This window comes from Aphis gossypii, chromosome 3 (genome assembly GCF_020184175.1).
Source record: "Aphis gossypii isolate Hap1 chromosome 3, ASM2018417v2, whole genome shotgun sequence".
Classification (NCBI taxonomy): Eukaryota; Metazoa; Arthropoda; class Insecta; order Hemiptera; family Aphididae; genus Aphis; species Aphis gossypii.
In genome coordinates, this window is record NC_065532.1 from 2063593 (window position 1) to 2077515 (window position 13923).

Below are 13923 nucleotides of genomic sequence, written 5' to 3' on the forward strand. Positions count from 1 at the left end.
AATATTACGTTGATAAAAACTTTAGAATTAGTTATTTATATATATTGAATTTATGTAAAAGAAAAATTAATGAATTTAAACAATAGTATTTTACGTAAAAATTAAATTTTTTAATTCAATGTACTGTATACTTCATTTTTAATCCTCGTAGGCTCTTACTTCAGTAAAATAAAATGTATAAAATAATTGTATTATATCTTTAATAAAGATGTTAATCTTAACATCTCCAATTTTTAAAATATCTTATCAACTTCATTTCTATGTACACTGTAACTCTGGTTGGTATCTTTTTTTTTTAGTGCAACATTTTATATATTTATTCCTATAAAAACAATAAAATATATTGGTTTGCACCAAGGTGAACAAATCGAGACACAGCCAAAAAACATCTATCCTGACTGTAATTTTTATAGTATGATATTATTTATACGCATTTTAAATTTCTTTAGCCGATTTAGTCCACTAAGTTTACCTTCGTATTATATTTGTTATTACATGAACATGCACATTTTTTGGCAATCGCTTTACAATTTTGGATCATGTTGGAATAATATAGTATTCGTATAATACCTTTAATTATGTGTGTATTAAGTAAAAAGCCATAGTTATGTAATACAGGTAATCATAATAAATTAACATTTGATCAAGAAGTAGTTTATAAAACAAAGCTTTTTTTAAATAAACAACCCGTATAGGTTTATATATTTAACATATTATAATATTATACATATATTACATATTGTCCACTATATAAGTGGGAAAACATGAGTTAGATAGATATATTTGAAAATATTATGTTTTTATACAATTGCAGGTTCACCAGAGAACAACAGACTCTACCGAATCATTTTTACTTCACCGACTACGAAAGGCACAATGCCGAAATTGCTGCGTTTCATCTCGACAGGTAAGTCCATCGCTAAAACTAAAATCATACGCATTAGTTCCGAATGATAGTTGGTTGTAAACGTTATTGTGAATGAAGCAATTCCCTCGTCCGTGCGATCCAGTGCATTACATCACGGTGTTGTACACTGTGAAACAACGCAGTTTGATCCAAAAAATTATATAAAATATATGTAATATAACATATATATATATATAATACAATAAATACGATATCTTGTTTTTTTGTTATCTGAAAAAAAAGAGTAATAATTTTAGTGAGATCTATCAAAAGTGATGTGGTTGTTACCAATTTCAGATAATTATCAAAAAACGGAGTATCGATATCTGGGGTAATTGATAAAATTTGATAACTATTATAAAATGTACTTAGAATTGTATTTTTGTTATTTTTTTTTTAACTCAAGCAATAGGTCAAAAAAATAGAGTTAAAGTTATTTTTGGTGGCATCATGTATCTAAGAAATTATGAAAAACTATCATTATTATTTTATTTCATAACAATGTTTTATAATATTATTATAACGATTCTAGTTATTTTATCCATATAGTAAATAAACACATAATCTCTGTTATAGTATGTATAGGTATATTGTTGAGACGTAAAACTATACAATTATCAACGTATGTCGTATACGTCGTTTATAATAATTTTATTGAAAGATATATGTAAATATTATTTGCACTACATTTTTATTTTATCAAGTAATTCAAATCCAATGTTTTTAAAAACAATATTTAGAACAATGAAATTCACGAGCCATTAAGTATTTCTCATTATATCTCACTTTGTATTTATCCCAGATCTGAACATAATCTCGCGTGGATTTTTTTTCAGAAATTTGAGAGCTTGTTTTAAAACTTTTAAGAATATAATTGCATTATAAATGCATTTTATATATTAAATAATAAGTGTAGTTTGTTATTGGATTTCACCATACATGTTTATGGTCTATAGAAAAGCTAAAACATACATTTTTATAATATAATTTATGCATCCATGTGACTTGTCAATAGATTAACCAATAATATAATACAGATATCTTGTGGTTCCTAAAATTATGAAGAATTATTTACCTAAGGTTAATATACCTAATCCTAACTGGCTTTTTTAACTCGTAATACATAAACAAATTTTGTTACCAATTACACACCACAACAATAATAAAAATAAATTGATCAATAGAATTATATTATATTCAATAAAACTATAGCATTGTTATATGAACACATAGTTAGTCATAATATACTTATTGTATATTTTTCTATGCGTCACAGTTTTTAAACGAGTTAAATAAGAAAGTGTTTGTTTAATAATATTATAATAATATGGTTCATAGGATATTGGGGTTTCGGAGAGCAATGCCAGTCAGTGGCAGATTGGTGAACATTACATCTGAACTCATGGCCCAGGTGACCGCGTCCGATTTATTGAAGACGTTCTTCGTGTCGCCCGACAAAAATGTGTGCTTTCACGGACAGTGTTCCTATTATTGTGACACGTCGCATGCCATTTGTGGAAATCCAGACATGTTAGAGGGCTCGTTCGCCGCATACTTGCCAAGCCAAGACATTTTGGAGAGAAAAACGTGGAGGCATCCGTGGAGGCGCAGCTACCATAAGCGGAGGAAGGCCAAATGGGAAACAGGTCAGTACCATGAACGATATTACTTATGATTAATTATGTGTGACGTCAGGTACGTATACAGGGGGGTTTGGGGGTTCAATCCCCCCCCCGAAAATTAATAGTTGCGTAGTTTATTTATATCATCATTCATTGATAAATATTTACTATTATAAATTTTTTTATGAACCCCCCGAAATTTTATTTTGTATACGTGCCTGTGAGACATTAATATCGAACATTGGAATTTTAAAATGTAATCTATTGATTTTAATCTTATCAACGATATGCACAATAATTCTGGTCAAATACTTTAAAAATTATCTAATAAAATTTCAAATAGGACCATAAGGTACTAAATCTTTTATATCTATATATTTTTATTTCTAGATAAAATAATTAAAAGAGCAAACAAAATTGAATTCATATGTTTAATGCCATACATTAAGTTAGTCTCGCACCATGAATACATTAAAAGTGTATGTTTTTAATATTTTCATACCAACAATTATATTTTTGAAATTTTGTAAATTTGAACTTTTTTTTTATTAACAAAATATGTTTGACTTTTATTTTATTGTAAGTTTAGGTATATTTAGTATATATATTTATAACGTTGTAGTATATTTTGATAATTATATCATAGTCTTAAATATACCTGAACATGTTTTCAATTAAAACTTGTGAATTTTGTATGTTATTTTCCGATTTTTTTTTTTTATATCATGGTAAATATATTTTAATGAAGTATTGTTGCAACTTTTTGATTGTCGCGTTTGAAAGTTATTCGAAACTAAAAAATCAATTAAAATCTATCCTCATTATTAATGGTTTTGATTAATTAAATTCAAGGAATTATTAAAATAATAAATATGTTTATTTAGTTGATAATATTAACATCATGAATATCATACAAATTTGAGTAAATTAATAGATGGTACATTTCTTATTTTAATTATTAAATTACTCTATTATTATAATAAGTTCAGTTAAGTATGAAGAAAAATATGCAATTAATTGTATCGACTTTATTATGAAATAATAATATGTTCCTTAAAATTTGAGATGAAATAATTTATAATATAATAGGTACCTGCAAAATAATACAATGATTGTAGTTTATACTTTTATTAATTACTCGATAACCTGGGCTTCTTTATGAGATTTTTTTCGGTTATAGGCGCAGCTGGTATTTTTAAACTTTTAAAATTAAATAAAAAACATAACATACTTATGCATTATAAAAGTTATTTTGAGCAATAAAAATTTTGCACGATGATCATTTATAATAGATTTATCAATAGAAATCTTTTGACGGTGGATAATTTTTTTGTTTTATTCACAACAATGACCCATAACTTATAGACATTTTTTGTTAAATAATTAGATACTATTATTTATCTAATATAGAATCACGTGCAGATAAAGAACAAACAATTTATTATGTTACGAGTGATTCATGATATTTATTTTTTAGTTATATTTGTAATATTCAGTTGTTAAATACTTAAGTAGTTTATGATTTTGAAATTAAATAAAGTTTTTATTTTTATCAACGCGTTACGTTAACAGTTTTTATTGTAAAAAACATATGACATGTTTAAAACCTATTATATTATAACCTTCAAAAATGTTTATTTATGTCGATTTAAAATTAAAACTTAATAGGACATAATATTGTAGTGATAACATTTTTAGACAATTATCAATTATTATACATAGTTAAGCAATTTTGATTTTTGAAAGTATAATATATAATGAAATTAGATTAAAAATATACTTGTTAATACATACATATGATTACTTAATTTTGCGACAAATATATTTCATTTGAAATTTGAGTTACGTCTTGATGTTTAACTTATTTGTTTTATAAAAACGATATTGTTTAAATTTCAATTATAAGTTATTTTATCTAATAAAAATGTTATTATAGCGACTTATTATCAGATTATTTTTTAAATCTAAATAATAACAATAAAATTATATTTACATATCATTATTATTTTATAGCACTGGTTTAAAGAATAGTTATAGTTGAACGTTTTATTTAAACGTTTAAATTTTCCATACAGTGAATTTTATTATTGATAACAAAAGTAATTAATAAATAAATGTATGGAATTTTATAATTATTCCTAATACATACATATTAATTCAAACATCAGATTACTATTTTTAAAGTACAAATGTCAACATCTGAATTTACTGTAATTCTTTACTGTAGGCTGTAGCAAATATATTTAATCACGTATTGTTTAACTATTTTAAAATTAAAAATAAACGTTGACACAAGGTTAACAAAAATAAATAGATCAGAATCAATTATTGCGATCAACAAGATTTTTTATTTGAATAGATGTAGTTTTTTATAAAACAAAACAAGTCTGTAATAAAAATATGATATTAAAATAGTAATCTGGATAAAATAGCACTGTGCAATGTGAATATCGTACTCGAGGTGACGCAAATAAATAATAAAACATATTTGCGTTATAATTGCCCAAAGTATTTTTATTATCTTTTATTAGTTGGCACTGTACTACTTAATACATATGACTTATTGTAATAGTTATTTTATTTTTTTCATATTCGATGTAGATCCAAATTACTGTGAATTAGTCAGAAACGTGCCGGCGTATAATAGCGGTCGCCGGATGTTGGACATTATGGACTTGTCCGTGTTTGACTTTCTCATGGGCAACATGGACCGTCATCATTACGAAACGTTTACACTGTTCGGCAACGATTCGTTTCCTATTCACCTCGACCACGGTCGAGCGTTTGGCAAGGCGTTCCACGACGAGATGAGTATACTGGCTCCAATCATACAGTGCTGTCATATACGAAAATCTACGCTAGAGACTTTACTCAGGTATTGGTTGTTCGTATTGTGTTAACTAACTTAAATAAATATAAATGCATGAACTCCATGGTTTGGAGAATTATTATTAGGCATTAGGGAGGCATGTAATATTATGTTAATCCGATTAATGTATGTATACAACTGTAATCACATGCTTATGATGTAGAGCATTGGTAGGACTTCAGTAATAAAGTTCTATTTTTTTTCTCTTACTAGTCGTGTGAAAATAAATATTATTAAAGGACAGAAAAAAAACAACGTTTCATATATTGTTCAAAAGGCATTCCAACGTTTGACGGCGTTGCAAATAATATAGTCTTACAAAATTTAATAGTGGATAAAAGTGTGTCTTTCAAAATATTATCAGTGTAGAAAAGCGATTTATCCATTTAATAGGACAAATTCTTTACATCTCCGTATTTTTATTTAATTATTCAGAGAAATAACTTTCGGCATGATGTTCATCGGGAATTACACTTTTTATAAATATATATACAATTTTTTTTTTTATTAGCGAGTGTGTGACATTATTTTTTTTCTTATTAGGGTAGGAGGTAGTAAAATACAATACAAATTAAATTAAAAATAATAATCACCCAATGCGTTATTTTAATTTATCCAATTTTGTTTGTTGGAGAAAGGTTACGACGTTAGGCAGTGGAAGTTCTAGTCATAATATCAAATTTATCTGGCCAATCTTTCGGATATAAATATATAATAATATATCTGAGTTAGTCTGTTAACATACTAAATTGCGAGTGTATTGATCTTAAAACTGCTTATCTTCTCCTCCGAGAATTGCGCATCAATAACGATCGTCTATATAATATATTAAATTGCTTTTACATTTTATACTATCGTATTCAAGATTATATAATATTATTTAGACTAATGATAATATATATTCTCTTCGGTACAAAAAAAAAACCGTTCACTTAATTGACGTTTTGACAAAAACGTAAAACGTCAAGAAATTTAAAACGGCTTTTCGAACGAACGCTCTTTAGGACGTAAGTATTGGGTAGTGAAGAAAAGCGTCGTCTGTATATGTATAATGTATATAATAAATATATATAATACCACCAAAGTGTGTTTGTTTTCTGCTACGTACGTCCGGCGGCCCACCGCCACTGCTATCGAGTGGCGTCTGGTGGGTGTCTATTGCCGAGTGTGTAGGGGGGAAGAGTTGTCGGTAGCGCAGATATTCGGACTTAACTGCACGTCGACGGATAAAAGGGCTCGGGAGAATAAACGGCGGTGTGCCAATGCTGTCCAGCGATTGGTGGATGGCGGAAAGTGGTAAGGAGATTGGTCCATGCCTCGCGTATACCTATATTTATATTATATATATATAGTATGTACGATAGAGATAATCTTAAATAAACGGCAGCCGTTAAGAGGTTGGGAAAACCCATTACGAGCATTCGCAAACACACAAGGTGGACCCAATAAAATATTCAACGAGGACAAAAAGCCAGACGACGTTTTGAAAAGCCCTAGTGCGAGCCCACCACAATATTATATACATTCTAGCGCACCGCATCTGCACATTTACACGTCACAGGCACTTAGCATAATTATCTGTTATCATCATGACGGACTATATTATATTGGTACAAATAATTCCCAGTCATCAGTGCACAATTGGTAAATCATCATTCGGTTCGTATAACATAGGCTTAGGTACAGGTATATAATATACATTATATTATAAACCGCACTGCACCGCGGTTTTGCCCGCTGCATCTGTGCATTTCGACCAGGCCACACGAATGAAAATAATATGCATTCGCGTTTTGGTGTAGTTCTTTGAATCCGTGTACTTTTGTACACGCGCTTAACGTTTCGATACGGCTTTTAGCCGCGACTACTAACTGTTCTTCAAAGGAAACGCATTTATTACCGGAATTCGATAAAATACGGCAGTGCCAATGTACCTGTGTAATAATAATATAATTCTTCGAACACGTCAACAACAGCAATTTATATATATATACGTAATATATTGTGCTAGATACAACAGCTGCTGGTGTACACAAAATAAATATGTGTGCGTTGTATAATACTTATGTATAATTATTATTATTGTTTTGGTTGTCACGGTTTGACTTTAAACGCCGACTACTCAATATAGGTATATATTATTATTCTAATGTTTTGTTCAGGGTATTTTTTTTTAATAATTTAATTAAAAATAAACAAAATTGGTTTAAAGTTTAAAATGAGTACTTACCAAGTTTCTATATATTAACTACGAGTTCCGTGTGATATAATTATTATGACTTTAAGTTGTTAATAATAGCTAATAGGTACAAATAATTAAAATCAATACCTAATTCAATACGTACGTTCGTATAATTCAGGATTCAGCACAATAGTATGATCCCATACCTCGTCTGTTAATGTTTATTGGCCATTGAACGATAGTATTTACTATTTATCAACAATAAACAACTATAGGTATTAATTGTTGTAATTAATAGTTGCATAAAATAAGGCGTGTTACTTTATTAAAAAAAGTTATTTAAAAAAATCATAAATTGTTTAAAAAATAACTTATTGGATCAAAAAAAAAAAGTTGATAAAAGTGGTTAGAAGGTCAATTTTTAATGGTTGGTAGTGAGGAACTTAACCATATAAAATAATGTATTAAAATTACTGAGAAAAATGTAATAAAAGTAAAAATAAATGTTTGGTCCATGCTTACCTATAGATTCCTACACATAAAATGTATTTCTGATTGTAACTGAAATGTAATACCTAAACAATCTGAGACAAATACACATGTGCGTCGGATAATATAATCGTTTGAAAAGTCAATTTGAAAAAAAACTTTTATATGTGAAAAGTTTAAACGTCTGGTCATTTTCCTGGTAATCGAACTGCGAGAAACCAATAGCTGTTTTAGATGAAATTGGGTTTGTGAAGTGGAACATTGCAAATAAAGGGAATATGTTATAGTGTTTAAACTAGGTGCATATATTTTTTTTTATATAGGCGCATAAATAACAATGTACTTTTGTTTTGTGGATTTCTTTTAATACTTTACTATAGACTTATTTAAGTTCCAAAGGTTCCAATAAATGGTGTATCACAAATATAAGGCATTTTTTTTTACTGTAATAATAATCTTTTATCTTTGTAATTCTCAATATCAAAAACTATAATCAATTTTTTATAATTGATTGTGTTTCAATTGGAAAAAATAAAAGGAGGACGCAAGTGTAAAAAAAAAATTGTGCATACCTAAATTTGTATTTTCATTAAATAATTTATACTTAATAGATAATAGTAGATATATGGGCTTTGATCATTTTGTTTAAGATTTGGGAGTTTTCAGTTAAGACTAGATTGAATACATTTTTTTTTTGCTTAACTTATGACAGTGTTCTTTGATTATTTTGTCTTTAGGGCAGTTCTCCTATCCTACTGTCCACTTTGTAGGTTTTTAAAATTATCGCGTTCCCCTCCTATAGTAATTTATTTTTCATTCATTGTTAAGTAAAAAATTATTTAATAAATAATATTTTACTTTGCAATGACTGTTTGCTCTTCATCAGCAATGTTTAACCATCCCCAGGTTAGGTTGGGATACACTGCTTTAGGGGTCTGGATGAATTTTGACAGACCGCAAAGACCCCCACGTATCTGAAAATTGTGTAAAAGCTTTATGTATTACTCATAAATCCTTTTCGGAGAACCAATAATATTTGTGTTCCCTGTGTCTCTTTAATGTTAGTAAACACTATTGAATGAAAATAACCGTCAAAGCATATGGAAAGGAAAACAGTGAATTCGATCCTCTTCGATTACGCAGTCATATCATTAAGCCGTATATGAATTATAAAAATTATGTGTAGCACAAAATAATCGTACGATTGAATTTCGAAATGCGTATTCTTTCATACTCTAATCACATATCGATGAACATTATATTGGTTTAATGTTTAGCCGTGGCGAGTTCGTTATGCTGAGTAAAAGGGTATTTTAGTCGAACCAATTCTTGGTGACTCTATGACATTACAAAAGTGTACACACCGTTTGAACCAAACACACTATATAATATATACGCCACTCTATCTGTTGCAATATTATATTTATCGATCACTAGTACAGCTGCCAGTGGTAATCTATCTCCAATTATAAGTTCGTTGAATCCTATATTGTTACGCCCACTGCAATATCCATGAATTTGGCAGGGAAAAGTCAACGGTCGACGTTGGAAATCATCCAACAAATTTGTTGATCATCGTTGGTTTGGTCCCAACATTTGTTGGGACTTTGTTTATTTTATAAAGCCGTTTTGTTTTTATCTAGCTTAATTTTTACAGAGCGTTTTGACCCCAAAAACAACGTTCCAACAAATTTTTCGAACAATCCAACGATAACCAACTCGCTAATATTCACTATGTGAAAATAAACTACCAATTTTTTTTTTCTTACAATATATGTACCAACTACCTATATTTAGTTACGGTTGAATTTACTATTATAAGTTTATATATTTACGTACATATTTACACTCGCTCATGCAACGTCCGTCATCATAACGATGTTTGATGAATAATTACTATACTAATTAATGAAGTATAAAAATTAATTAACATTCTCCGCATGATTTTTTAACGGCCGTGTTGTTGTGGTTGTTTTCAGGTTTCACAACGTCAAAAAACTCAGCGAACACATGAGAGAATCTATGGCTGAAGACCCACTGTCTCCCATACTTTGGGAACCTCATTTGACAGCCATCGATCGACGTGTAGGACTCGTGCTGCAGAAAGTCCGCGAATGTTTGTCGGTCAGCACGATGAGTGGTGAGGACACGGCCGACGAAACGCGTGTCCGGACCGCCACAAATGCTACGTTTGACACCGACACGGGCGATCTGGGACAGGAAGTCAAGTACACGGCCAGGTCCAGGGATGTAACGCAAGACTGATGAATGTTGTTTTTTTCGGTTCTGAACCGGCTCCGTTTGTGTTCGTTTCCGGACGGATCGAGTCGACGCTCGTCGAACTAAAATATAATCTATATTATATTAAATGTTTTATGGGTCACGTCTGTCCGGTTTACTTGCCATCTCGAGGGTCTGTCCGAGTTGGAAGCCACTCGGTCCATCGACATCATATAGATACTGTTGCTTACTGGTTAAAATTTTTGGAAGTCAATTTGTAGGATAATTTTGTTTTTTTAATGAAAAAAATAAATCAAAATTGATATTTTTTTAAGTCCCAAATTCACATATTTTTCTATCAACTATTACCAGAATTTTTTTTAGGGTTTAATTAAAATACGTTAACATATATTTTACAGGTTATAACAACTGTTTAAAATAGTTACTGTATTTAGTGGCAAATAAAATGTTTGATATTATTTTTTAATAAATTAAGAACTAAGCAAAGTAAATACAATTATAATAACTTGCCTGGTAAACATGTAATGTATAAAATAAATGTAGATAAATTTAACTCTAACGAAAAAAGCTGTCAAAGTAATTCTTCAATCGATATCGTATGAGGTTGTTAGGTCAATAAAAAATAATAATAAATACATAATTTTTAAGAGATGGCATGCAATTCGGATTTCAGACTCATAATGTTGTGTAATTCGGACACCTGTCGTGGTTAAGTGGTTTTATTTTCTAAATGCGTCGATCTTCCAATATGTTGAGTAAATATAATTTTTTTGTCGTAAACCATTATCATTATTATTATTATTTATAATTAGCTGCCTCTACGGGTCTTATTATAATCGATAATATCGTGGAAAATGTTCGATTATCGTTGTAATTTTATAATTTGTTGATTCTCATTGTTCTCTTTTCATTATTGTATCCGATAATATTGTGTTAAACTTTAGTTACTCATCTAGAATGATATCAATAATGTAAAGTACCTATAAGAGTTCTTTATAATATATTATATATTTTTGTTTTTGAAAGACGTGTCGCATAAATAATCATAATGCATTTTACGATTAGACATTAGTCTTATGTCATATCACAATACACATATACAAATAACCTGAAACGATGGCGTTTTTTGGTTCAGACAATGTTACGATGCATTCATGACAACTGTTGTATAATTATATTGGTTATATATATTATACTATTAACTATATTGTAATATATTGTGTCTTGAGGGTTGCGAGACATAGAACCCTAAAGAACGTGTTGATATCTTTGTAGAAGAATAACATAATATTGTCACTGTATAAATAACGTTAGGTAGGGACCTATAATGATAAGAATTATTTTTATGTAAAATATTATAGTTCAAGGAACTGACAACGATTCCTATTTATATTATATTTTTAATTGTTCTATTATAAATAATATACCTACTTATTGAATAATCTTCGCCACGCCTGTCAAATGTGTAGTAAATAATATTTTACACGTATAATGTGATATTCATAAATTATGCTAAATTTTCCCCCATATCTATGATAGGAGTTATCCTTTATGAAGTTTAAAGTACATGATGGTTACTTAGGCTCGAATTATTACATTTAAAAAATATTTAAATGAAACTTATTAATTTTTTTTGACAGATATTTCTTCACTTTTTTATTTGATTATAATATATATTAAAAAATAGTCAAGTTCTACATTGGTTTGAAAAAAAATCAAAGATATTAGGTACCATAGAATCTTAAGAATAATTTTGTCATACTATCTTAGACATTCCAGTGTTTCCAAGCTTTAAAAATATTAATTTTTAAATTAAATTTTATTTATGTGTAAATAAATAGTATATAATACATAGGTAGGTACCATAAGAGTATAATATTTAATATGTTTTTCCAAAGCTATACCAAGTAAATATTATTCCAAATCAAACTATAATCACAATATTGCAGTAAAATTTTATAAAATTATCCAATAACGTAATAAATTATAATAAATATATGTACTGTTTTCAATGTTAAACTTTATAAAACGCTAAAACGCATATATTTATATTTTTATGATGTTATTAATTTTTAATGCTCAGCCCACTTAATTACAAAACAAATAATAAAATATTAAATGATACTGATTGTTAATTTTTATTCATTTTAGATTAAAAAAAAAAAAAAAAAAAAAAAAAAAAAAAAAAAAAAAAATGATTTATGTTCAGTACTTCATAAGCCTATAATTAGTATTGTATGTTATGCCTTATGCGTGTATTGTTTATTTTGAAATAATTATATATTTATATATGTACCTACCAATATTGTATAGTCGATTTTATATTTAATACTTACCACTGTTCAATGTTAGTGGGTTATACTGATATGTAACATGTATTATACATGTTAAAATTGTTTGTTTGTATATATTTTATTTAAAGTAAAGTTATATTAATTTATATGTTACACATAATTTTCATTATAATATTAATCAGAAACGAAATGCTGAAATTCCTGTATAAAAAGTATCCAAATATTTTACAGATGTGTAATGAATTATGACATTATTACACATTTGAATTTGGTTACAAGTGTTTGAATAAATTTAGTATTTTTATACTACCTATTGTTATTTATTGTTATTTTTTTGTACAATAACACGTAGCTTGAAAGTTATGAACTATTGTTTGCCTCCATTATGATAAATGAACATTTTATAAATATTACAAATGTAGGTGCTAAAATATGTTATCGAATATGTCAAGTACCTATATATGTACATAAAATTGGTCTATTTTTGAACATATGCTATGTCTATAAAAAAGTTAATACTGTCATAGTAAATAATATGTAAGATAAAATGTAAAATATTGTAAATTGCATAGTATGATGAGCTAAACAAACATGTGGATAGACACATGACGATAAACATACATTAGTCGCATAAATTTTTTTTCTTCGAAAACAACAGATGTGCGAGTTTTTAACGTGTCACATATTTTTGAGGTTTTAAATTTTAACACCAAAATTACTCATGAAAAACCACATTTTGTATAAAACACTAATTGATCAAAAACATACATAATGACAAAATATATCCAAGTTGTATTAAAGTATCTTTATCCGAATTTTAGAACATATAGTGATCTGTAATCTAGTTATTGTCAGAATACGTATTTGCACTATTAAGTCAAACCAAAAATTGAATAATTTTTAATTATTACGATAAACTAATAATAAAAAAAATAGTCTTACAATATTATAATATTTAAGTTTAAAATAAAGCATGACGTGATTTAAATAATAAAGGATTAATTAAGAAATATTTTTTCTATTTGTATGTTACAAAATAATTAATGACAATCTACAATTTCATTATTGATTGATTAAAAAAATAAATAAAAAGCAAAAAAACATATGGTTAAGAATTATTCCACTTAAAATATGATAAATTTTATTACAGGTAACTATAAAATAAATAACTATATTTTATTACCTATTCTAGTTTTTGTCTCAATATTTGGATTTTAATTTATCGATGTATTTAAAAATGTCATAAGATTCAAATAAAAGATATTAGATAATTTTACTATAATATAATAATGTAAATATTAAATTATAATATTAGAAAC

General features: G+C 27.7%; 1 protein-coding gene across 3 annotated transcripts in view; it reads left to right on the plus strand.

The window, feature by feature from the left end:
• LOC114121224 (extracellular serine/threonine protein CG31145) overlaps positions 1 to 12923 on the plus strand; it is a 75884-nt gene extending 62961 nt beyond the window's left edge. For all 3 annotated transcript variants that reach the window (XM_050202682.1, XM_050202684.1, XM_050202683.1), the window contains 4 exons: positions 815 to 907; positions 2246 to 2553; positions 5131 to 5404; positions 10049 to 12923. In XM_050202682.1, coding sequence (XP_050058639.1) covers positions 815 to 907; positions 2246 to 2553; positions 5131 to 5404; positions 10049 to 10334 — 961 coding nt within the window. In that variant the 3' untranslated portion in view covers positions 10335 to 12923. The remainder of the gene's footprint in view (positions 1 to 814; positions 908 to 2245; positions 2554 to 5130; positions 5405 to 10048) is intronic.
• Positions 12924 to 13923: the final 1000 nt, after the last annotated feature.